The sequence below is a fragment of the Juglans microcarpa x Juglans regia genome, chromosome 2D, assembly GCF_004785595.1.
Source record: "Juglans microcarpa x Juglans regia isolate MS1-56 chromosome 2D, Jm3101_v1.0, whole genome shotgun sequence".
Taxonomy (NCBI): domain Eukaryota; kingdom Viridiplantae; phylum Streptophyta; class Magnoliopsida; order Fagales; family Juglandaceae; genus Juglans; species Juglans microcarpa x Juglans regia.
Window position 1 is genome coordinate 4,899,624 of NC_054596.1, and position 24,351 is coordinate 4,923,974.

The 24,351-nt window shown below is 34.9% G+C and overlaps 1 protein-coding gene across 1 annotated transcript; it reads left to right on the top strand.

Annotated features, from left to right (window-relative positions):
* The first annotated feature begins 7,004 nt into the window (after positions 1-7,004).
* LOC121250872 (ribulose bisphosphate carboxylase small subunit, chloroplastic) lies at positions 7,005-8,190 on the top strand. The gene is made up of 3 exons (XM_041150104.1): positions 7,005-7,292; positions 7,487-7,621; positions 7,739-8,190. Exons 1-3 carry the CDS (start codon positions 7,110-7,112, stop codon positions 7,967-7,969), a joined length of 549 nt encoding a protein of 182 aa, XP_041006038.1. The 5' UTR covers positions 7,005-7,109; the 3' UTR covers positions 7,970-8,190.
* The last annotated feature ends 16,161 nt before the right edge of the window (positions 8,191-24,351 follow it).

A 24,351-nucleotide genomic window follows, 5' to 3' on the forward strand; every position in this document is an offset into this window, starting at 1 on the left:
TACGCTCTCTTAATTAATTTGCAAGTTAAGGTAAATAACAAGTTTGGTGAGATGTAATTGGTCATTTTCAACAAAATATTTATAATTAAATCCCCTTAAAAAATACGATCAATACGATCAAAGTACTATACAGACGTACATGCATTTATATAAATGGCAAATCACATAATTTTAATTCTCTTCGACGTTAATGCTACCAAAATAAAACAATGCATACACAGCTTGAACTAGTTTAATTAAGCAGCTAGGGCTGTTAATGCTCGAGTCTGTAATTAATTTATGACTACGTACGCACCCCAATAAATTAAATGTTGGTCATGATGGAAATACGTACAGGAATCTTGATATTTATCAGATTGTAGCTAGCAGTTTTTGTTTACTTCTTCAACTTGCATGAATAATCTAGTCTTAAAATGAAAGACGTTAATTAACTAGCAAGGATTAATTAAGGTCATGATGGAAATCCTCATGTCAATGTATATGCTTTTCAAACTTGTACGCCAACCTGTCTCCTCAGTACTCCTTGTACATGAAGAAATTTGGTAAAGGTTAATTAAAAGAATAAATCTACACAATTTTTTACTATTTATATAACTTTCACATAACATATTTCTTTTTAATTTTTAATTTTTTTCTTTTATCAAATATTTAATATATAAATAATGAATAGAAGAATTGAATTAGTTTAAAAAGAATAAACTCAAAAAAAAAAAATAATAATAAAAACTTTAAAAATTTTTAAAAATATAGTATATAGAAATTGGGATGATTATACAGCATTGCTCTAATTAAAATCACGAAGTACGGATTATTGGTTTTCTATATGCAAGTGAAGATACATGATACGCATGACTCATGATCATATAGATGCACACATGATATCATGTAAATATAATTTTAGAATTTCATGCACATGCTGTTTTTCTAAACAACATGGTTTACACCATATAATAATACCAGGTCGGTCATTGAGAATTTGGAAGCTGCCACATGCAACAGCTCCACCCCCCCCCCCCCCTCCCTCTCTCTCTCTCTCTATATATATATATAGGGGGCGGCTACTATGCCGCCCCATTTTGACCGCTAGGCATACCGTCCAGCGTAAATTTTTTTTTTTTTTTTTCACATTTTTTTAACATATTTAAATATATTTAAAAAATAAAAAAATACACCAATACACTTAAAATCACTTCCTTAACTACTAAGTAAAAAATAAAAAAGTAAATTTTAATTAGGAGTCAAATAGAGATATCAAATTAAGGAAGTAAAATAGACTTTCTCATATATACATGTGTATCCTATATGCCTACGCGTGTCTATTGAATTTTTACCGTATAGCTATTAAAGTTTACGTTCTTTTTTTATTATTGACCTTTGACTTACTGTTACAGGCTAGGCAATTAACAATATTCATATATTATTGTTTTTGTTTGATGAATCAAACTCAATCAATCTCAAACTAATTATTAATAGAATTTATTATTTTTTTTTAAATTTCTATAAAAAAGTAAACACATGTCAATCAACTTCATATATATTTTAACTTAAAAAGTTAAATCTATATCAACTTAAAAAAGTTAAATTTATCTTAATAAAACTTACAAAATATTACTATTTACAATTCAACTCAACTCAACTCATTTAAACGTACAAACGTAGTATTAATCGTGTAAGGTTCACTCACTTCGCAAGATCTTGATCCTTTATTTTTTTAAGGGATGATCTCTTCTTATTTAGGCTCAATGTGCATCACGTATATATACACAAACTAATTCTCTCTTATGCCGCCAACTTTGGAGAAAGAATCAAACGTGATACTTCCAATTATTGTTTTATTCGTTTGTTCCTAGCTAGGTTTTCTTGTCTCGCTCCCACCGCCACTTGAATAAAACTATACGTGTGTACAGTTCCTCACGGAATCTAGTGCCCATTTGCCACTTTAGACAACAGAGGCAAAAACTTGTACCATTCTCGTCTTTACGTCATTGGAAAAAAAGAACAGACAAGTTTCGGTCGCTGTTTTTTTTTTTTTTATAATATATATATTTTATAAAATATTGACTAATTGAATGCTAAATTAAAATCATTTTTCGTACAATATTGAAGCCTCGATCCACTTATTTATAACTTTTTCATGCATGCACTACATGACTCGATGTTCCATGCACTTATTTGTCAAAATATTACGGCAAAATTAAGTAACAAACACGCGAGATCAGGAATCGTAATAAATGGTTTTATATATTTTTGTAGAGGTAAATTACTAGCTAGCCTCCTAATTTATAGTAATATATAATTTGTGGAAAAGTTGTAATTCATTTAATTTCCAGGGAATTGCTTGAAAAGTTAGCTAGCTTAAATGAAGCTAGAGTAGTACGTACGCACCGCAGGTATAATTTTCAAAACAGGTGTTTATGCTGGGTCTACACCCACCGCCGGCACCGCTAATTCATTTTAAGTTTTTTTTTTTTTTTTTTCATAATTTGTTTAACACTTTTAAATATTTTTAATATTATTAAACAATACTTTTTTAATCATTAAATAAAAAAAATTAAAAAAAATAAAGCGGGAGCTCCCAACCAGATCCCTAGCTTTTTCTTTTTCAAATAGTTATTAATATATTTCTGGTTTCATAACGCAATATGCATATATGTCTTAACTTGCACTAGCTAGTAACTTAACTCATGCTAGCTTCAATTTGAGTATATATGTTGCACTCGCACCACAATCAATTATTCGTACACGAATGCATGCACTATGCAGCATTAATTAATGATTTAAATTAGTGATCTAGTAGATTGTTGTACCATATCTAGCTCGAGTAGTGCCAATCAATATGTCTGTGCGCCTCCTGTCTCTATATGTAAATATTTATATATATATATATATATATATATATATATATATATTAAGTGAAGAGAGTTTCTCATTTCATGAGAGTACTGGGCAAAATCATACAATAATTAAAAACAATAATAAATTCTATGTAAATTGATCCCCAGGAGTAGGTCCATAATTTGTCTATTTTTCCATTCTTTTTAATTTGGCGGTACTGTTTCTTAAATTTCGTTTCAAAACACCAGTACTCAATGATCTTTTACCAGAGCAACTTGCAGAATCACTTATTAAAATCCAAACTGCCTTTATACTCTATATATAAATATATATATATTTTTAAGAGTCGGACTATCTTGCCGTGTCCGCTCAATTTGACCGATAAGTAAAATATATATTTTTATTTTTTATTTATTTTTTTAATATATTTAAAAAATAAAAAAAAATATATCAATACACTTAAAATCACTTTTTTAATTATTAAGTAAAAAAAAATTGATCGATAGGTAAAATATATTTTTTTAAGACTCGGGCTATTCTGCCGTTGCCCGTTCAACTTGACTGATAGGTAAAATGTATATTTTTTTATTTTTTTAATATATTGAAATATTTTTTAAAAATAAAAAAAATACACCAATACACTTAAAACCATTTCCTTAATTATTGAGTAAAAAGAAAAAAAAAATGTTGACCAACAGTCGACTAGAGCGATCAAACAAGTGGACAAAGAAACTTTTCCCTTTTTTAAAAAAATAAATTAATCCCGTTTTGTTTCAACATGCATTCTTTTAATATATGTTTGTTATTTGGTTCATTCCCCCCTACTGCATATTGACTCCGAGATTCTAAAGAGCTCGGCGCCAATGGTTTAGGGGATTTATATATGCCGTGAACACATACCTAATTACCAACCTGATTGCCATCATTTTTCTTCGACCTAACCAAGGAGCGCTTGAACTATTACTTCTGAAACACACACACATGCACACATATATAATATTCTTAAATAGTTAATCCTCAAACAGTCGAATCCAACTTACACGGGCCGGATGATCAACGGATATATATATATATATATATATATATATGCACACATATATAATATTCTTAAATAGTTAATCCTCAAACAGTCGAATCCAACTTACACGGGCCGGCTGATCAACGCATATATATATGCACACATATATAATATTCTTAAATAGTTAATCCTCAAACAGTCGAATCCAACTTACACGGGCCGGCTAATCAACAGATATATATATATATATATATATATATATATATATATTATAATATATAAGACCGTATCAATATACGTAGTCATTAAACGACAAATTAAGAAAACTTCAATTATTAATACAAAGATAGGGCAATGTAGTTCTTTCATTCATGTTTGGTCTTAAATATAGCTTATGATATTTATATATATGATCTCTTACCTATGCTGTATGACAGATAATTTTAAAAAAATGAATATAAATTCTGCAAGTTATTTGAGATGAGATCGAATGACTATTTATGACGAACATGAGTTCATTTTAACAAAAATAATTATTTTTGTAACAAATAATTGATCATAAATAAATATTGTTTTGTAATAACGTATTGGAGATTAAGTGCGGATCATACTCTAATCATTTTCAAATAAATAATGATGTATAGACTTGTAAAAATTCACTATTTATGACGAAAATATATTCATTTTAATGAAAATAATCATCTTCATAACAAACAACACAAATAAGCGTTCTTTTTAATCAGGTACCGGAGATGTGCCGATCATAGTACTCCAATCATTTTTTTGAAAAAAAGTAATTATACAGTAGTTGTGAAAACTTTTGGACGTACAAAATATTCGGTCTAACCTTGGGTTACACGGTAATTACGCTAGTCCTATATTCTAAACAAATTGGGAATAAGACCAAGAATAAATAGTAAAAAGAAAAAGGACCAGCTAGCTAGCTTAATCAGTCGCAGTCGATCATCGATCGGGATGAAGTTTGGATAACAATTCTATCTGTATCATGGCATTATAAGTTATAATAAATTGAATTTTTTTAGAATAATTAGTGATTTATCAAATATCTAATTATAATGACGTCGTTAAAATTGTGGCATCATAGAAAAACCGGCATTCGAGCCATATTTCCTAATTTCCTTGTGATTATATTCCAGTTCTGATAATAACTTTTAGTGGGGCTTATAAGATAATTGGAGGATCTAATTAAAAGTATATGACTAGAAGGACAAAAAGTGAAGAATTGATCTTTTTTATTTGGGAGCTCAACACCACCGTTCTAATGTTATGTAGGTACAAAACTATATGATGGGCCGGGTTAGTTTTCATGGGCTTCAAAGACTTTATGGGCTCATTTTTCAGTTTGTCTTCCATCACCTATATACGTACCCCACATCACATATGTCAATCTGTCTTCCCGGCCATCGCCTGCCATCCAAGTCCAACAAAGGACCCTGCTAGAGTGAACACCGTGGAATACTTCAATCTTCATCTAGCTCCACGAAGAAAGCAACCAGCTGGGAAGAATTAGGATGTTATAAAAGAGAAGCGAGGAAAGCGAATAGATTTTAGGAACAAATGTGATAACTGAGATGGGATTGGAAACAGATTGTATGAACATGTCCTAAATTTCATATCTAATGAATTCTCGTGCTATCTAGGGGCTGATGTGGTTTAAAAGAAATTCTATTACCAATAATATCATAAGAAGACACCATTACGAGTAGTGCTATTATTTGAAGGTCTTTACACCACACATCATCCACGTGGCATAATTTGTATATAAAAGTCTTCAAATAGAATTATTCATGTTACAAAATAAGAACTAGTCTCAGGCTATTACATATATAGCCCTAAGAAGACCGCCCGGGGGTGGGGGCAGTCAGCGTGCAGTGTATTCCTTGAGGACGGTCTTTACATAACGCTTTCATTCTCTGGTTTGCCTACTCAGTACATGTGTTTCTTTTCACGATTGTCTATGATAGAAGATAGATATATATACTTCATAAGTAGCCGTGATTCTTGTTGGTAAAATTGATGGAAGTGGGATGGTAGGGCTCGATCGGCTAGACGTACAGTCAAATGCATGAGTGAATGTGATTGAAAAATTGAAGAACGAGTAAATGACATCGAGAAGAAGTTAATGTACAAGCTTGGTTATCGAGCCATTTTACCCCAAGTGAAACGCACAGTAGTTGTAGGTTCTCTATGTCGTGTAAATCCTTATGGTACGTTGTTGTAATTCTTCCAAATTATATTCAGTACTACTTCTAGCCTAAGTACTTGGACCCCAGAAGACGTACACCAAGCTATCAGTGTAAAAATTGAAAGAAGTTTCTGAAGGTAATGTATCCAAATCAAGAGTAAAATGATCTGAACAAAGCATCCCCATAAATAGTGAACCCATAAACAGGAAGAATAACTGTCCATGCAGTATGTCAGATCATACGCATCTGGGGAATTGAATTAGATGATCAGATCAGCTGCTTAGCCCAATAAATTACAAGCATTTGGGAAAAGGATTTGTGTGGCCTTGCTCATACTAATAATAATAAAAGATAGTGGCAGTGGTGTTGAGGGACTAGTACTGTGCGTGAGATGAGTTTGGCAGGACGTGTGTAGAAAGACTCGTGGAATTTAGTGGCATTTCCCGAGTGTTCTTGATTTTACTGGTAATATTTTACCCTCATCTTCCTTTGTAAGTTGGGAATCCCAAGTCCCAACTTGCACTCTCCAAGATAAAAATGGCCTTCTTCAGCTAAGGGTCCAGTACTGCTAATATTTAATTCTCTTCTTGGAGTAAGTTCGAAGAAGGAATCTTGGAGTAATTTCCAAGAAGGAATGGTCTAAAGGGCAGTGCTTCAGATAGAGGGCAAAATTTGAAAGAGAAATGACAAAGGAAAAGACTGACAGAGAAGTTACTCTTTAACCACAATCACTCATTCATCCATGCCTTCTTGGATGAGATAAGATTATGGAGCTCCTCCACGTGGCACTGTCATCGTGGTGCTTCACGATAAGGCTAGGTTCAAAAAACTTCCATCCCTCCTGTGGCCAGTATGGCGTAATGTCATCATTTATCTGATCCAACGGTCCAACGTTGTTTGAGATCAAATCCATTAATCTTCGACCATAGGATACGAAATATCCAGTTTATACCATTATATATATGGAGTGGGGAGTGGGAGTAGATCAAGGTTTGCAGCTCTAGCAAAAGAGAGTACTTATAGAGGAGAAAGATCATAAGGTGAAAGTAATGGCTTCCTCAATGATTTCATCGGCCACCGTCGCCACCGTCAACCGTGCCACCCCGGCTCAAGCCAGCATGGTTGCACCTTTCACCGGCCTCAAGTCTGCCGCAACTTTCCCGGTCACCCAAAGGGCCAACAACGAAATTACCTCCATCGCAAGCAACGGCGGAAGAGTTCAATGCATGCAGGTACCAAGCTAGTGATGAAGCTAGAATTAAGTATTAATGGGTTTGACAACTACATCAAACTTAATTTGGATGTCATATGTACTAATTATGTTGGTACAAACATGGTGCACTTTGTACTTCTAACAAGCTTTGAAAATGCTAACAAAATTGTGATCTGCAGAAATGTTTACTCAGAAAAAATTTTGCAAGTGCAGGTATGGCCTCCACTTGGGAAGAAGAAGTTTGAGACTCTTTCCTACCTTCCACCCTTGAGTTACGAATCATTGGCCAAGGAAGTAGATTACCTTATTCGAAAGGGATGGATTCCTTGCTTGGAATTCGAGTTGGAGGTCATTTTCGCTCCTTTATTCCCTTCTTTACTGTTTTTAAGTTTATTAGGATGATATTTCTTGTAGTACTGATGATGGTTAAATAATTTAAATTTGTATATATATATATATATATAGCACGGGTTTGTGTACCGTGAGAACCACAGGTCACCAGGATACTACGATGGGCGATACTGGGTCATGTGGAAGCTCCCCATGTTTGGATGCACAGACTCATCCCAGGTTTTGAAGGAGCTTGAGGAGTGCAAGAAGGCTTATCCCAATGCCTTTATCAGAATCATTGGATTCGACAACAGGCGCCAAGTGCAGTGCATCAGTTTCATTGCCTACAAGCCTCCTGGCTTTTAATTAATTATAAGTGAATTCTCTCTAAATGTACCCTTTTTAGTCATGATCCGGGTCGATCGGTTTCATTATATCATGCATGTACCTTAAGCTTTATTAGAACACCCCCCACCCCCCTTTTGTTATCATTTTCGAGACAATTTGCTTTGTTTTGAATTTGCGTCTCTCGGATGTCTGATGTAATGGGTGAGAACCAATGAATAAATTAAAGGGTATTAATTTCTTGTCAGTTCCATGATTGGAATTACCTATTGCTGTGAAAATCCCTTGGAATAGAATGTCTTTTGTCTGTGAATTTTAGGACCATATAATTCGGATCCTAGATCTACTTGATTAATTAGTTTAACTTTCTATGTAATTTCCTACATTTATCTATTCCAAAATGGTGAGCCAACCGCAGGTAGCCCGTAGAGTCTCTTCATATATATTTGACATGCATATTAAAGAGTTACTCCCATTTTTCTTTTTTTTAAAGACTTTCTATCGACAATTCAAAATTACTTTTTCTCGCGGCAATAAGTTTTTTTGTCGAAATAATAAAATTACTTATAATATTTTTAATTATCGTTTTTTATATTTTTTGACTTGATAATGTCTGATTTCAATTATTTGATGGCGCTACATCAACAATACAGAGAGGATTCTTTATATTGTGAGGACTACCTTGATATATAGCAATTACATGCCAAATTTCTAAATAAGCCCCTCATCATTAATATTGATGGTTAAAATCGAAGGTGACCCTTGATAGATGCAGTTGTGGACATGCTTTCGTATCAGATAAACACAGATAGTGATAAGAATTGTTCTTTCTTCCTTGTCCCTACAGCATCATTGTAAGCATTATTCACGTAGAGTACGTCACTTTATTAATTTGAGAAGTGCTGCATTACAAAGAAATTACATAAAAATAAACTTACAAATGGTATAATACGTTTAATTTAATTTATAATAAAAGTAGTTTTACAATCTAACATATCATATCAAGTTATGTCAGTTTGTAATCATGAGATAAGATGAGATGAAAAAGTTAAAATGTTTATTGTATTTTGTGTAAAAATTTAGAAATTTTTATTTATAATAAAAGATGTGCTCTATATTTATAAAGAAATGATTTTAGAAAAGTAAAGCTTGCAAATTGATATAATACATTAGATTTACTTTATAGTAAAATGAGTTTTACAATTTGATGTATCACAACAAGTTATTTCGGTTTATGAACTTAATTGCTTTTGTGCAGATCTCTTTGTGAACCAAACACTTCCTAGCTATCTAATAAAAAAACCCCTGATATCAAAGAGTTGACATCGAAGTACTATTTACCATTTATTAGGTTAAAATATAAACTAAATAATTAAATTTATTTCTTCTTATTAGTTTAATCTCTTGAGATAAGCGGTGATTTAAAATAATATTACAACAATATAAGTCCAGCTTACTCGATCGTTCAAATCCTGACTTGGTAGTTTACGATATATATATATAGTCTTTATAATTATAATTCCTTTAATTAATATATATTTAAGAAAGTAACACTCATGGTCAGTTCATGCTGATAATTTCTGTTACTGCTTTTCATTTTTTTTTTCTTGAAAATGATCAAGGATAAACATGGGGTTAGGAATTAAGTAATTAGCTCTGCAACGTCGTTCATATTCAGAAAGTATCGAACTGCGCGCGCGTTCTGTTTGCTGGATTGAAAGTGGAGGAAGGATTGAAAGTTAATTTGCTCCCTTCTCAGCTCCGGAAACCTTGCGTGTATGCCAAAAAATAATAAGAAGAATGGTAACTTATAAGGCTATTTAATTTAAGGATCGAGCATAAATATATATAGGATCTTGAGCAAATTCAAGTTGACCGGCCAGTCAATTATCTATCCCAAGCTGGATAGAGAAAATTTGTTAACTTGAACCGGACCAAACTCACTTCAAAGCTGAACAAGCTAGCCAAGTGCCCGATTGCATATATTTTCTCTTCAACCAAATGCCATGCTCGAGATTAGTAGCCCCATATAATAAGACAATTATTCTTGGATTTTTTCCTGATTTTGAAAAAAAATTCAGTTTATGGTGTCTATGTCGTATAGTAACAATAAGAAAAGTCGATATTGATCACAACATTTATTATTGCCAAAAAACTCAAAAACAATGTTTATTATCGCCGATAAATTCGGGATATCATTCAAGAATTTCTCTATCTCACATCGTGTATATATATATATATATATATGCATGAAACTAATTTGGCATGCTAATAATTTCTTCATATCTACTTGCTAATTTCCAGCATGCATGCTGCATGGAGGTAATATTGATTCCCAAAAGAATAATACTAGATACAGTTATAAAGTGTGTATGCTTTGTATATTCATTTTGAAAAACAGTTAGGTCTGCCATAAAAAAAATATTTTCATCATGTTGACCCTAAATTTTCTCTCTTTTTTCAAAGATAGTGTGTAGAGCTTGCATATCTCATAACTGTAAATATAATTTCTCTTCTAAAAAATTGAATCATAGCACACGCATATATACTATACCGTACTAGCTAGAGTCCATCTTGATAACATGAAATGGTATATCGAAAATTTTTAAACTTTTGACGGTGAAGTATATATTTAGCTCTTCATATTTTGAGAGTGATGAAAATATGCTCCGATTAATGAAGAAAACACAAGATAAATTAAAAAAGAAGGAAACAAAATTAATGCTTTGAGTGCTATGGATCATATATATATAATGACATTAATCAATAAGGATTTGCAAAAAATATTAATTTAGTTTAGAGGTTGTAGAATTCTCTCTCTCTCTCTCTCTCTCTCTCTCTCTCTCTCTCTCTCATATATATATATATCTATGTATGTGTGTATGTATGTATGTATGTATGTCAAAGAATATTGCTTCATTAATTCATTTTCAACAAGTATTAAAATTCAATAAATAAAACTAGCAGAGATCATCCGAATTTGTAATTAAAGAGACTTTTAATTCCAAAAAACTTGAGTTCTCTGATGTATGATTTATTTATTATAAACCACAACTAAATTCGCTTAGTGTACAAATTAAGATGCTCGTTGTACATATAATTGTGTTCGATCTTATCCTACGCTCTTGGTATCCTAATAATTAATTAATTATAACCACCTTAAACGAATCTCACACTTATTGGTATATAAATTATATAAAAGTAAGTGACAAATAGTTTTGTTGTAGATTAATTAACTAATTATTAGAAACACATGATAGCGCCAAATTGGTGCATGATGATTTACCGAATAAAAAAAAAATGATTTAATTACCAATATTTAAATGGAAGGATATATAGTTAATTAATTAAGCTGCTAATTAAGTGAATGCATGGTGCAACAATTACAGCTTGGACGTGGAATTAAGGATATTGTTTCAACAAGAAAATTACTTATTTATGCCCAGCTATTTTTTACGAAAAATGAGTTTATTTTCGTCGTAAATAGTCATTATTGTCACAAATAATCTGTTATAAATGCTCGTTTTTATTGTAATCATCTCACTCTATCCGTATGTCAAAGATAAGAAGCGCCCATGCATGTCTACATTATTGTTCAACCGTGGTAAACACCATTAATTAGTCTTCCTTTGAATTAAATGATTATTCAACAATCTTTGGATAAAGTACTCACCAAAAATAGTTTGATTCAATATTCAGAAAATTGTAAAGATAGACGTATATATGGATGGAAATTGGAAACTCCAACTAATTAATATTTATTGCTGTAGAAGATTATAAAATACTTTATGTTTATGTAGTACTGTCTATATATCTCTCTTAAATTTGAACAAGAAGTACTCAACGAAATGATCTTGACTCAATCCATGCAGTTGATACAATAATCGAAAGCTAAATTCGAGTCGTGGTCTGCAAGTTAATTCGCCTAATCGAAAACAAATTAAAATCATGACAGTACGTACTGAGAATCCAGGAAAGTCTTATTTACTCGAACTTCTTCGCTATTACACTAACGTACATGCAATAATATTATTGCTCTCACGCACGTATTATATACTCCTGCATATAACACATCGATCCCAAACGTTCCTACCAAAAGAAAAAGCAACTCCTCGATCTGATCAGTTTCTCACAGACACAAACAGACTCATATAACATAAACAGACATAAACATGCAGTACTGCACTCTTAATTAATTACTCTATCCTACACATTTTCTTCATGGCTTTGGAACTTCCTTTATATGCTTCAAGTTCCAAATGTCATCTTTCCAAATAGCCTGATCTTCATCACCAATCTTTGAAGCAACCCAGTGTTCACCGCACATTTTCTCCCAGTAAGGATAGCACACGCCTTCCCACCAATAGTCTTCCCTCTCTCCGCAGGTCCAAGTCCACCCCCAGTCATCCCGAGCCATCGTCACCCAGCTCTCAGCTTCCTGTTTTTCCAACAGTACTCCACCAACAACCTTTTCATCCACGGCCTTTTTCTGTTTTTCATCCTTCACATCCACTACTTCAACAACAGCGCCCTCTCCAATGGCTTCAGACTCTCTTTTCTTGATGATCTCCTCCTTCTCAACCTTCTTTTCACCTTCCGGTTCCTGATCCTCCTCCTCCTCCTTAATCAGTACCATTGCTTCTCTCTTTTCTATCTCCATCAAACTCTCTCTCGCCGTCAACATCTCTCTATATCTCCTTTCTCTCTTAATCAGCATTGCTGTGATCAACCTCCTTTCTTCAGCATCCAAAGCCTCTCTCAACATCTTTCTCGGCGTCACCTTGTCCGAGGGAACAGGCCCAGCATTCATTCCGCTGTTGCTGCTCATACGAGATTTTTTCGTGTCCATTTTCTCCATTATTGAGCTCTGATCTCCTTCTTCTATATCTCTCCTTCTGCCCCTGCCTTCATAGTGCACAGAATTCACTTTAGCTGCCTCCATGGTACGAGAGAGACTTATGAGCTAAAAGGAAGAGAAAGCCAAGACTTAGAGAGCAGAAGATCTAGTGAAGTGGGTGTAAGAGTGAGTGTTCTTATATATAGATCAAGCTTTTCTGACCTTGTTAGCAGCGGGGGAGTTCATTTTCTCAGTTTCTAGGGATTCTATGAAGTTTCCGCGAGAAAATCTTGAAACATGTGAATGTAGATTGTATTAAGGATGGACTTCGAATACTCAAGAAATATGTTTAAGGAAACGAGATGTTGGGGAGGATGTATATGTAGTAGTACAGAATGTACATATCGCGAGAAAAAGCGAACGTGAGCGTTTCCGGTGCTTTTGTATACGTGGCTATGCAATTCAGCCACGTAAACAGGGGCGTTGAAAAAGGGGACCCACACACCGACTGAGTTTGAAATGTCTTTGGAAGTATGTTAGGATATAAATACTTGAGCTGATTTTGCATGTACCCACCACGTTTACTGATACCCATGTGATCAGCATAAACAACCCTTTTTTTGGCTTCTGCGTGTTAGGGTTAGTTTGGATACTCGTGTTATACCATTATTAATGCAACGGCTCAAACCACAAATTAAACTTCTAATTACAAGTAGTACTGGCTTTAAACATTTAATTTGTACATATGTATATGATCAAGTGATCATGTAGTTACAGGTTGATTTATTATAAGTATGAAAAACTCTTTTCTAAGTCTTTTTAATAAAAAAACTTAATTGGGTGGCACAAGTGTCCAGTGGTGCTAAGATATCATTAGGAGAAATAAAAATAAAAATAGAGCATGAATTGGAATGTTGTTGGGTTAAGCCAGTTCCAGAGAACAAATGCGTCGTGTAGGTACCCTATCTTCATATACCCCAAACCTGGCAAAATCTATGTCGGCCTGATGAAATTGTTAGCAATTTCAGAAGTTACTACAAAAGAAGTTATTTTGTACGAATAATGATAAATGTACAACACTTTTCACAACAAATGTTATGAAATAAGGGTATTTTTGTAAAATGATGTTAGTTTTATAAAATATTTTACAAAAATACCCTTCCTTTTAAAACATTGTTGTAGAAAATGTTATATAAAATGTTGTGCGTTTATCATTTTTCTTTTAGAATATCAATACAATGTGAGAAGAACAGTACTTCTCTCACTTTCCCTTTCCTCTGTTTCCAATTCTTTCATAGCCTTCCCTGGTTCTTGGTCATAACTGAGATGGTTGTCCAAGTTTTATCATGTATCAGAGAGGAATCTTTCGCGGCTAATGGCTCCATAGATTTATCCTTTTTTTCTCTGTAATGAACCCAAGCAAATTGGGCCGAGCTTGATGGGCGTCCAAATTAGTTATTACTTTTTATTGTATTTGAGTTGTTAATCTGTTTAGTGGTCCATGGGCTTAGTTGGTTATAGTCAATTAGAGGTGTTGGCTCAAGTATATGTAGTGAGGAGTCCTTGTGGGAGGGCATATGGAATCTGGAATTATCTTGTATTTGGAAACTATTTGGAGGAAAGGCTGCCTAGAACTAGCCCAGCGTGACATCGCTTTCATCTCCATCTTTTCTATTCATCTTCTCTATTCTATTGTCACATTTTGTCAAGCACCTTGCATGCATTCTGCATTTCCAACGCAGCAGTCTACTTTCAAGTCTACCACCATTTCCACCGCTTTTCCCTTGATACAAACAGCAACCACAACCGGGTTCATAACAATTGGTATCTAGAGCCACCGATTCTTCCATGGACGGAATAACCTTCAACAATCAGCCAGTAAATTTGCTGCCACTGATGGAAAAAGCTATTGAAAAAATGTTGCACAACACAGAGTTACTTGATCGAATGCACGCAAATTACAAGGTTTACAAGCAACAAGTCGAGGAATCCTTCTTGGTCTGGGAAGATCAAGCTGCAGAGGAGGGAGTAGAAAAGGGAGCTACGGCTTCAATCGAAGATTCACAAAAATGGATAGTGCAGGAAAAAAATGGAACGACGAACGTAGATGAAATCGTGGAAGAAAGAAAAGAGAAGGCAGTGCTCACGATATCTGTCCCTAAAGAAATTTCTCTCCCCTCACTTCCTTTAAATTCCTCACCCTCACCACAAAAATCCAATCTGATATATTACTACCTGCAAATCCATTTGATGAGGAAGATGTCAATCCCTTCTCGAAGGGATCTGCTGCTCCTGGATCAAAGCCATACATTCCAACATTATGATTTGAAACCTTTGCTCTCATAGATCCAAAATTAATTTCGCATTTACTTTCAGATTTCCCTCTCCATGTTTCGTCCGATGTTAAACTCACCGAGATGAAATCTTCGATCGGGGATGGAGCTAGGAACCAGATCACCAAGATGAACCTCATCAACAGTGGGAAGGTTGGACCCCGTATGGTTTGGCAACCTCCATGGAAATTCTCCATGGACTCGAATGACAACTTCGGAGATTCACTTTCAAGAGAAAGTGAATTTGCAAAAGATGAATGGGTTGTGGAAGAGAGCAACGGAGATAAAAAAGAAAATCCTGGAAGATTGAGTTGTATTCGAAAAAGAAGTGAAAGACTCATTTGTGAGAAGCACTCTAGTGGATTCATTGCACTGCAGGTCGAGAGCGGGAAGCTCGAGCATCGCACAGTGATGGGGTCAGATCTGTACTCTAGCGGCGAAAGGAAAGGGATAGATACTATGAGTTCTGGTCTCGGGTTCATTCCGCAATTATCTCACCCACTTGCATTATTTTCATATCACAATCCAATTCTCAAATACAAGCGTGGCATCAAAGAGAGAGCAAAGGCAGGTTTAAAGGTAGCAAAAGATCCATTTGAGAAGACTGTGCTAGATGGTCGACAACTGGCCTTGAAGATAAGTGCAAACTCTGTATATGGATTCACTGGAGCTACTGCCGGTCAGTTACCTTGCTTAGAGATATCTCCAAGTGTTACAAGCTATGGTCGACAAATGATTGAGCACACAACGCTTGTCAAAGATAAATTTACAATGCTTGGGGGCTATGAACACAATGCTGAGGTTATATCTAGGGACACAGATTCAGTTGTGGTACAATTTGGGGTTGACATAGATTCAATTAAGAAACCTTCCATTGAAGTCCTTCCTGAGGAATGTCTATTTGAGATATTCAGATGCCTCCCCGAAGGCAAAGAAAGGAGCTCTTGTGCTTGTGTATTCAAGCGCTGGCTTATGCTTCTGAGTAACATCCGTAAGGCTGACAATTACAAGGAGGTGTCTGCTTCTAATGAGGTTGATATGGTCACTAGTGATGAAGATCAAGATCTTGGGGTTACTTGTTCAAAAAGGGAAGTCCATCTGTCCCTGCAACCTTGCTTACCCAAAATTTAAGGAGCTGTGAGTATGGATTTCTGGTATATACACTTGATAGGCTGCGGAAATTTGTTAAGTTTAAGGCCATGAATATAGCTAGTTTGCTGGTTGTTGAGTGGCAGGAGTCTCTTTCAAATGTTGGTGATAAATTGGATGAAAAGGAAAATAATGCACCTCAACTGTTTGATATATTGTCACTTAAGGTTGTTTTTGAGTGGTATGAGATGAATTTGCCACAACCTTGGGAACTGATAGAGGAACAAATATTGTGGCCCTTTGACAGAGGAAAGGAAAAAGAAATGGGGTTAAATGTAGTTTCTCTATGGTACACTTTTGGCCATGTGTGCTTATTTGGATATGAGGTGGAAGCTCTCAAGAAATGGGGGAGAGACTTAAAGCTAGTAACCAGTACTTGCCTCCTCTTGTTTTAGTTGATGTGATTGGGAAGCTTGGCGTTATGTTTGATATATGATTCAGAATGATTTTTGGTGCATGGATGAGGATTGGATTTTGATCTCAGAAAATTGCTTAGAGCCTGCTATCTATACTCTTCCATACTATTCTATACCTTTCAATATTCTTATCTTGGAGTGTGGATGAAAATTGTGCCATTGTTATTAACCTTGAGGACAAGGTTCCTTTGAGGGGGAGAGGATGTTATGACTCTCCATGGCAATGAAGACATGAGTAGCTGTTGGCAAGGGGTGGAGAAGAAGCAAGATGAGTATGAAATGCTAAATTGGAACCAACACTATGAAGTTGCATCAATATTTCAACCTTGAGGACAAGGTTCTTTGAAGGGGTGGATAATGTAATGAACCCAAGTAAATTAGGCCGAGCTTGATGGGCGTCCAAATTAGTTGTTACTTTTTATTGTATTTGAGTTGTTAATCTGTTTAGTGGCCCATGGGCTTAGTTGGTTATAGTCAATTAGAGGTGTTGGCTCAAGTATATGTAGTGGGGAGTCCTTGTGGGAGGGCATATGGAATTATCTTGTATTTGGAAACTATTTGGAGGAAGGGCTGCCTCGAACTAGCCCAGCGTGACATCGCTTTCATCTCCATCTTTTCTGTTCATCTTCTCTATTCTATTGTCACATTTTGTCAAGCACCTTGCATGCATTCTGCATTTCCAACGTAGCAGTCTACTTTCAAGTCTACCACCATTTCCACCGCTTTTCCCTTGACACAAACAGCAACCACAACCGGGTTCATAACATTCTCTTTCGATAGATTTCTTTCTTCTCTCTCGTTATGGAAAATTCGTCTCTTTCTTCTGTGTATGATGATCCTGCTAGTCCCTACTTTCTTCACTATGGAGAAAATTCAGGCACAACGCTTGTGTCGCAAGAACTTACTGGAGAGAATTTTCATTCATGGAGGCGCTTGATGTCGATAGCCCTTAGTGCCAAGAACAAGACATCATTCGTAACAGGAGCTTTAAAAAGACCAAATGGTGGTGATCCGTTGGTGAGTGCGTGTATTAGGTGCAATGATATGGTACTTTCTTGGCTCACAAATTCTCTTTCTAAGAAGATAGCTTCCAATGTTTTGCACATGATAATTGCAGCTGATGTTTGGAAAGATTTACACGAAAGATTTTCTCAAAGTAATCGACCTAGGGTTTTTCAACTTCGAACATCCCTTTCTGTGCATAATCAAGAAAATAATTTTTTTCTTGATTATCTTACAGAATTGAAGAGTCTTTGGGATGAGTTGTTGAGTTTTAAGCCAATATCATCATGTGGATGTACTTTTATGAAGACTTTAATGGAAGATCATGAGGAACAGTATGTAATGCAATTTTTTGATGGGACTAAATGACTCCTATTCACATATAAGAGGTTAGATCTTGTTAATGGATTATTTTCCCTCCATTAATAAGGTATTTTCATTGGTTTTACGAGAAGAAAAACGAAAAGGTCTCTCTAATGGCAGCATACCACAGATGAGCACCTTTATTGCTTTGGTTTCCAAATCCAGTAGACTAGTACTAGTAGTCCCAATTTAAAAGGCAGTAGAAAAGAACAACATTCAGTGCGAAAGGACAAAGTGATCTGTAGTCATTGTGGATATACACGCCATATAGTGGACAAATGTTATAAAATCCATGGCTATCTGCCGGGTTGGAAGTCCAACAAGAATAGATCATTTGTCACCGGTGTAGTGAATCAAGTGAGTGTTGATCATAATGCTCAAGGAGCACTTAATTCTTCTCAGATTTCAAGTTTACAAGAAGAATCTCGACACCTACTGGCTTTACTCCAATCTCCATCAGATTTTAGATCTACAGCTAACCAAGTTGTTTTGTTGCAGTAGCAAATCAAGCTGGGTTGTTGCCAACACCCATTTCAAATTTTCAATCTCATACCAATATGCCAGGTATCTCTTCTAATTCTTCTGATTTTAATCATTCATTGATACAAAACATCTATTCAAATAAGACACAATGGATAATAGATAGTGGGGAAACTAACCATATGGTTAGTTCCCTTTCTCTATTTTCTAAAATTTCTTCAGTTTTCCATCATCAAGTGAAGCTTCCTAATTAATGGAAATCTCATACATGTCTCTCATATAGGGACTGTGCATATTTCAGATTCCTTAATATTACGTAATGCTCTTTGTGTTCCTTCTTTTTCATTCAACCTTATCTCCACTAGTCGACTTGCCAAAGATTCATTTTGTTGCCTAACTTTCTTTGCCAATTATTGTGTTATTTAGGACCTACACACTTGGAGAATGTTTAGGATGGGTGTGCAGCAAGCTGGCTTCTACTATTTTCTGCAAAATTTTCAGAATAAGACAAAGACTGTCAGTTCTCCCATTCCTTTAACTTCCAAAGCTGCCTCTGCTATTTCTCCTTCTTTTGATCTATGGCATTATAGATTAGGGCATTTGTCTCCTTCTAGAATGTTACTATTGAATAAATCAGTACCAGATATCAAAGTTTCAAACACTACACCTTGTACAGTTTGTCCTCTTGCAAAACAACATAGACTTTCTTTTTGCTTAAGTCAAAGAATGTCTCAGAGTCCTTTTTAAATAATACATTGTGACATTTGAGGACTATTTTCCTTTCCTTCTATTGATGGTTCTCGGTTCTCCTCACTATAGTTGATGATTTTTCCAAGGTTTATCTTATGAATAGCAAAGGTTAAACCCAACATTTACTTCAATCTTTATTTTCAATGATTGAAACTCAGTTTCATGTCAGAGTTAAACATTTAAGATCTGATAATGGGATTGAGTTCAATATGCCTGAATTCTATAGCTCAAAAAGAGTGTTACATCAGGAAACTCGTGTTGAAACACCACATCAAAATGGTGTGGTTGAAAGAAAACACAAGCATTTGTTGAATGTGGCACGATCACTCATATTTCATTCATTTCTTCCCCTAAAATTTTGGGGTGAATGTATTCTAATAGCAGTGTATTTGATTAATCGAACTCCAACACCTCTTCTTGATAACAAATCCCTTATGAAGTTATTTTCTTTGTTGCTCCTTCTTACTCCCACTTAAGAGTATTTGGTTGCCTTTGTTTTGCTTCCACAATTTCCAAAACCATATTTATGGGATATGCTTTTGGAGTAAAAGGGTATAAAGTCTTTGACATCGATTCTCATTCAATTTCCATTTCCTGTGATGTATTTTTTCATGAAGTTATATTCCCTTTCCAATACCTTTCTTCTTATTCTGAATCTATTGTCTTGCCATGATCCATAACAGAATATTTTCTAACATCTTCCCTACCTTCTATTTCTCCTCCTACAAATTCTAATCCTGTCTCACCCTTTCCATCCAACTCTGGTTCTGAACCAATATTACCATTCAATCTTCCTCAATTTCTGACCAAAATGGTAGGTAACATTCAGACTTCTTCAAACTCTCCTATCATTAGATAGTCTACTTGAGTTCACAAGCCTCCATCATATTTGTAGGATTATCATTGCAAGCTGGTTGTTCTTAACCATAACAATATTTCTTCCAAAAGTGCAGGTGTTGATTGCAACCCTTCTTGTAATCTGAATACTAGTATGTCAGACATTTCTTATTCCATTTCCACTTGTCTTTCCTATGATATATTGTCCTCTCCTTACAAAGCTTTAGTCTTTTTAGTCTCATCCAACTTCGAGCCTAAAACCTTTTCTCAAGCTATCCAATATCAGTACTGGCGTGAAGCCATGGCAACTGAAATTAGAGCCTTGGAGTCTAACAATACTTGGTCCCTAACCTCCTTACCTGATGGTAAACAACCCATATGATGTAAATGGGTGTATAAAATTAAATATAGATCTGATGGCAGTATTGAGGGGTATAAGGCTAAGTTGGTTGTAAAAGGATATACATAAGTTGAGGGCTTGGACTTTCAAGAAGCATTCTCTCCAGTAGCCAAACTTGCAACAGTTCGATTTTTCTTGGTAGTAGCAGCAGCTAGAAACTGGTTTTTACACTAATTAGATGTCAGTAATGCATTTCTTCATGGAGATTTAGATGAAGAAGTGTATATAGATATACCACCTAAATTTTCTCGTAAGGGAGAGTATAAGTCTGCAAATTAAACAAGTCCTTATATGGACTTAAACAAGCATCTTGACAGTGGTTCTTGAAATTATCTTCTGCCTTGCTTGCTTATGGGTTCATTCAATTACAAGTTGATCACTCTTTGTTTACACACTCTCCATCCAGTTCTTTTACGGCTCTCTTGGTATATGTTGATGATATTCTTGTGGCTGGAAACAATCTTCAAGCCATTTTGAATTTGAAGGCTTTTCTTGATCAGTAATTTCAGATTAAGGATCTTGGTGAATCGAAGTATTTTCTTGGCCTAGAAGTAGCAAGATCAGCAAACAACATAGTATTAAATAAGAGGAAATATGCATTAGACATTCTCGAATAATTTGGCTATCTTGCATCTAATTCCCTTAACTTTCCCATGCAGCAGAATCTTCATCTTAGCAAAGATGATGGCACTCTTTTGTCTGATCCTTCTTCATATAGAAGGCTTATAGGTCGACTGATTTATTTGACAAGTATAAGATCAGATTTAGCCTATTTAGTTCAAGTGCTTAGCCAATTCATGGACAAGCCTTGACAACCACATTGGGAAGAAGTACAAAGGGTTCGTAGGTATCTTAAGTCTACTCCTGGCCAGAGTATTTTTTTTCCAGCTCAATCTAATCTTCATCTCAAAGCCTTTACAGATTCAGATTAGGCAGGTTGTCCACATACTAGAAGATCTGTCACGGGTTATTGCGTTTTCTTTGGCGAAGCTCTTATATCCCGGAAGTCTAGAAAGCAACATACTGTCTCTAGATCATTAGCTGAAGCTGAGTATCGTGTAATGGCTTCAACAACTTGTGAGATTACTTGGTTTCTAGCTATGCTATCAACTCTACATGTTGATCATCCTAAGACTGCTTTTTTATTTTGTGACAATCAAGCAACTTTACATATTGCTACTAACCCTGTGTTTCATGAGATGACTAAGCATATTGAAATAAATTGTCATTTGGTTCGAGATAAGCTTCAAGCAGGTGTGATAAAGACTTTACATGTTAACAATGTTCATCAACTCAATGATCTTCTTACCAAGCCTCTTGGTGCTGCTCAATTTAATCATCTATTATCTGAGATGGGTGTTATTGATATTTACACTCCATCTTGGGGAGTGTTAGCAATTTCAGAAGTTATTTTGTACACGTGTATTTTACTTTTCATGTGTTGCTGATCTTACATATAAAAAGACATTTTCTACAATTTCAGAATATCAATACAATACGGGAAGAAGAGTTCTCTCTCATTTTCCCTTTTCTCTGTTTCCAATTCTTACATAGCCTTCGCTGGTTCTTGGTCATAACTGAGATGTTTGTCCAAGTTTTATCAGAAATTTCGTAACATTGATCTATCCGTCGGGGCACTCAAATATTGAGCTAAAAGGGCCATGGCTAATAAAAAGAAGCCCATAGAAAATGGAAATTACGATCCTCGGGAACTGTTTCAGTCGAATGAAATGGTCCTCACAACGGAAAAAGAAGTCCTCCCTAGCTCAGAAATCTACGTACACGCTTTGATCAAGAAAAATATGCAGATACATGATTCTTATCTAAAGAGGGTAGGCTAGGAATTAAGATAATTTCTGGACTATAATCCAAATTATTATTATTGTTTTTTCCCTCAGAAGTAACACAAGCGCCTGCGCCTTTTATAAGTCTTCTTTTATATACCTACTGCATGCTACCATTTATATAATATTTTACGAAAAGACAGGGAAGCTCATATGATCCATCCAACCATGCGTGGAATTTATCCTTGAAAAAGACCAAAAGATATGCCTAGTCTTGGGTATATCCACCAATTTGATTCATTTTCTGTCACATTGGAGAGGAAAAATGCATGCGTTTATGTGAAAGTTTCTCGTAGACTTGATGAAGCAGCCTCGCGAAGAATAGACTAGTCACCCCAACTATTTAAATAATCCACAATATTAATTGTCACCTCCAAGAGGATCATTTCTAATCTATAGCTCTGTATATATTGGACATTTTCCACGAGCATCGGAGTTGACGAGACTCTGGACAATGACATTTTTGTTCAGAGTTGGTTTTATTCCAACATTAGTTATTTATTTTTCTTTTTTATACGTTGCCTCCTAAGCCGGGGTGACGATAACAGCCAGTTACGTACGTTTACAACCATTTTAGCCTGCAGCTAATTGTCATGTTTATAAACGTTTGAATGTTTTTTTTTTTTTTTTTAAAAAAAGTAAATGATTAAAGTATTCAGAATTCTCATGCCAATTTACAAGAAAGCTGCTGCAGCTTGATTGTCATGCATGTATATCAACGTCGACCTCACAATTAATTTGAGTCTTTGGTTTGTGAAAATTAACACATAATATTTCGGGATCACCATGCATGTTTGTTTGGGGGGAAAAACTAGTAGAATTTTCTTTAATTCTCTCGTGTTGACGATCGATAGAGGAGTCGCCTATAAGATTACCATAGAGATAAGGTCGATCCCTTAATTCATTGGTTTCTTGTTCTTCACAAGGTGGGTATTCCGTATTTTCTACGTCATTTCTATCAAACGATATGATAATATCGAAACCTACAGTACTACTGACACAGTGGTGACCATGCATATATATATATATATATATAAGCGGATCTTGAAATGGATAATTGCTTATTTATTTAACAATATCTGCCTTCTTTTTTCAGGTTTTTTAATTGCCATAACTTCGAATACATTTGAGGTACGCCCTTGGCTCTTCATTATTTGAAAGAACACTCGCCAGCAATGAAGGCACAGGCAGCCCCGCCCCCAACTTTATTGATTGATGCCTATCTCAGATCAAATCTTACTTCACCAACTCGACCTTTTATTTTTTTGTGTTGAAAAGAACAGGAAAAAGCACCACCTTTCAGTATAATCTCCCACGTCCGATATGCCTTGTTGTCGGAAAATGGTTCCCTCTCAGATTATATTTTCAAGGATACTCAACCGACAGTAACCACGAGTCCAAAAAATAAAAAAAAAATATGTGCAATTATGAATTGCATAATTATTTAAAAAAATAAGAATAAAATATGAAATTTATAAGAAAAAAATTAATTTTTTAATAATAAATTTTAATTTTTTTTTAAATAATTACACGATATTTACATAATTTTTAATTATATATAAAATTAATTTTTTTTAAAAAAAATACCACAAAATACTGAATGCAAGTTGCAACCAAGGTTTCTGAAAATGATGTCTAAACTAAAATTTCCTAGTTTGCTGAGCCAACATGGACGGGTACAAGAGAAGCCACGAGGAAATGCCCATTGGGGGGAGTGATACCTTGACAAATATGGAAGCAATATATGAAAGAGACATTCATTCTACCTGAAATGCAGAAGAAAGAATAGTAGACCTCTCTCACATTCGGCACAATCATGTGAATACAAATACAAGGCTTCAAATGTTGACAACAAAAGGCAGAAACGATTTTCTTTCACATCTGAACCAAACAAATGGAGAAATTAATGTACAATAAATGCTGATACAAAATGAACACGTCGAAGCAAAGACAATAGATAGATATCATAGACTTTTTAAGGCAAAAACAAAA

Coding starts and splice junctions, on each gene's coding strand:
- LOC121250872 (XM_041150104.1), top strand. CDS start 7,110: ATGGCTTCCTCAATGATTTCATCGGCCACCGTCGCCACCGTCAACCGT. Junction 7,293..7,486: donor GAAGAGTTCAATGCATGCAG/GTACCAAGCTAG, acceptor TTGCAAGTGCAG/GTATGGCCTCCACTTGGGAA. Junction 7,622..7,738: donor GCTTGGAATTCGAGTTGGAG/GTCATTTTCGCT, acceptor ATATATATATAG/CACGGGTTTGTGTACCGTGA.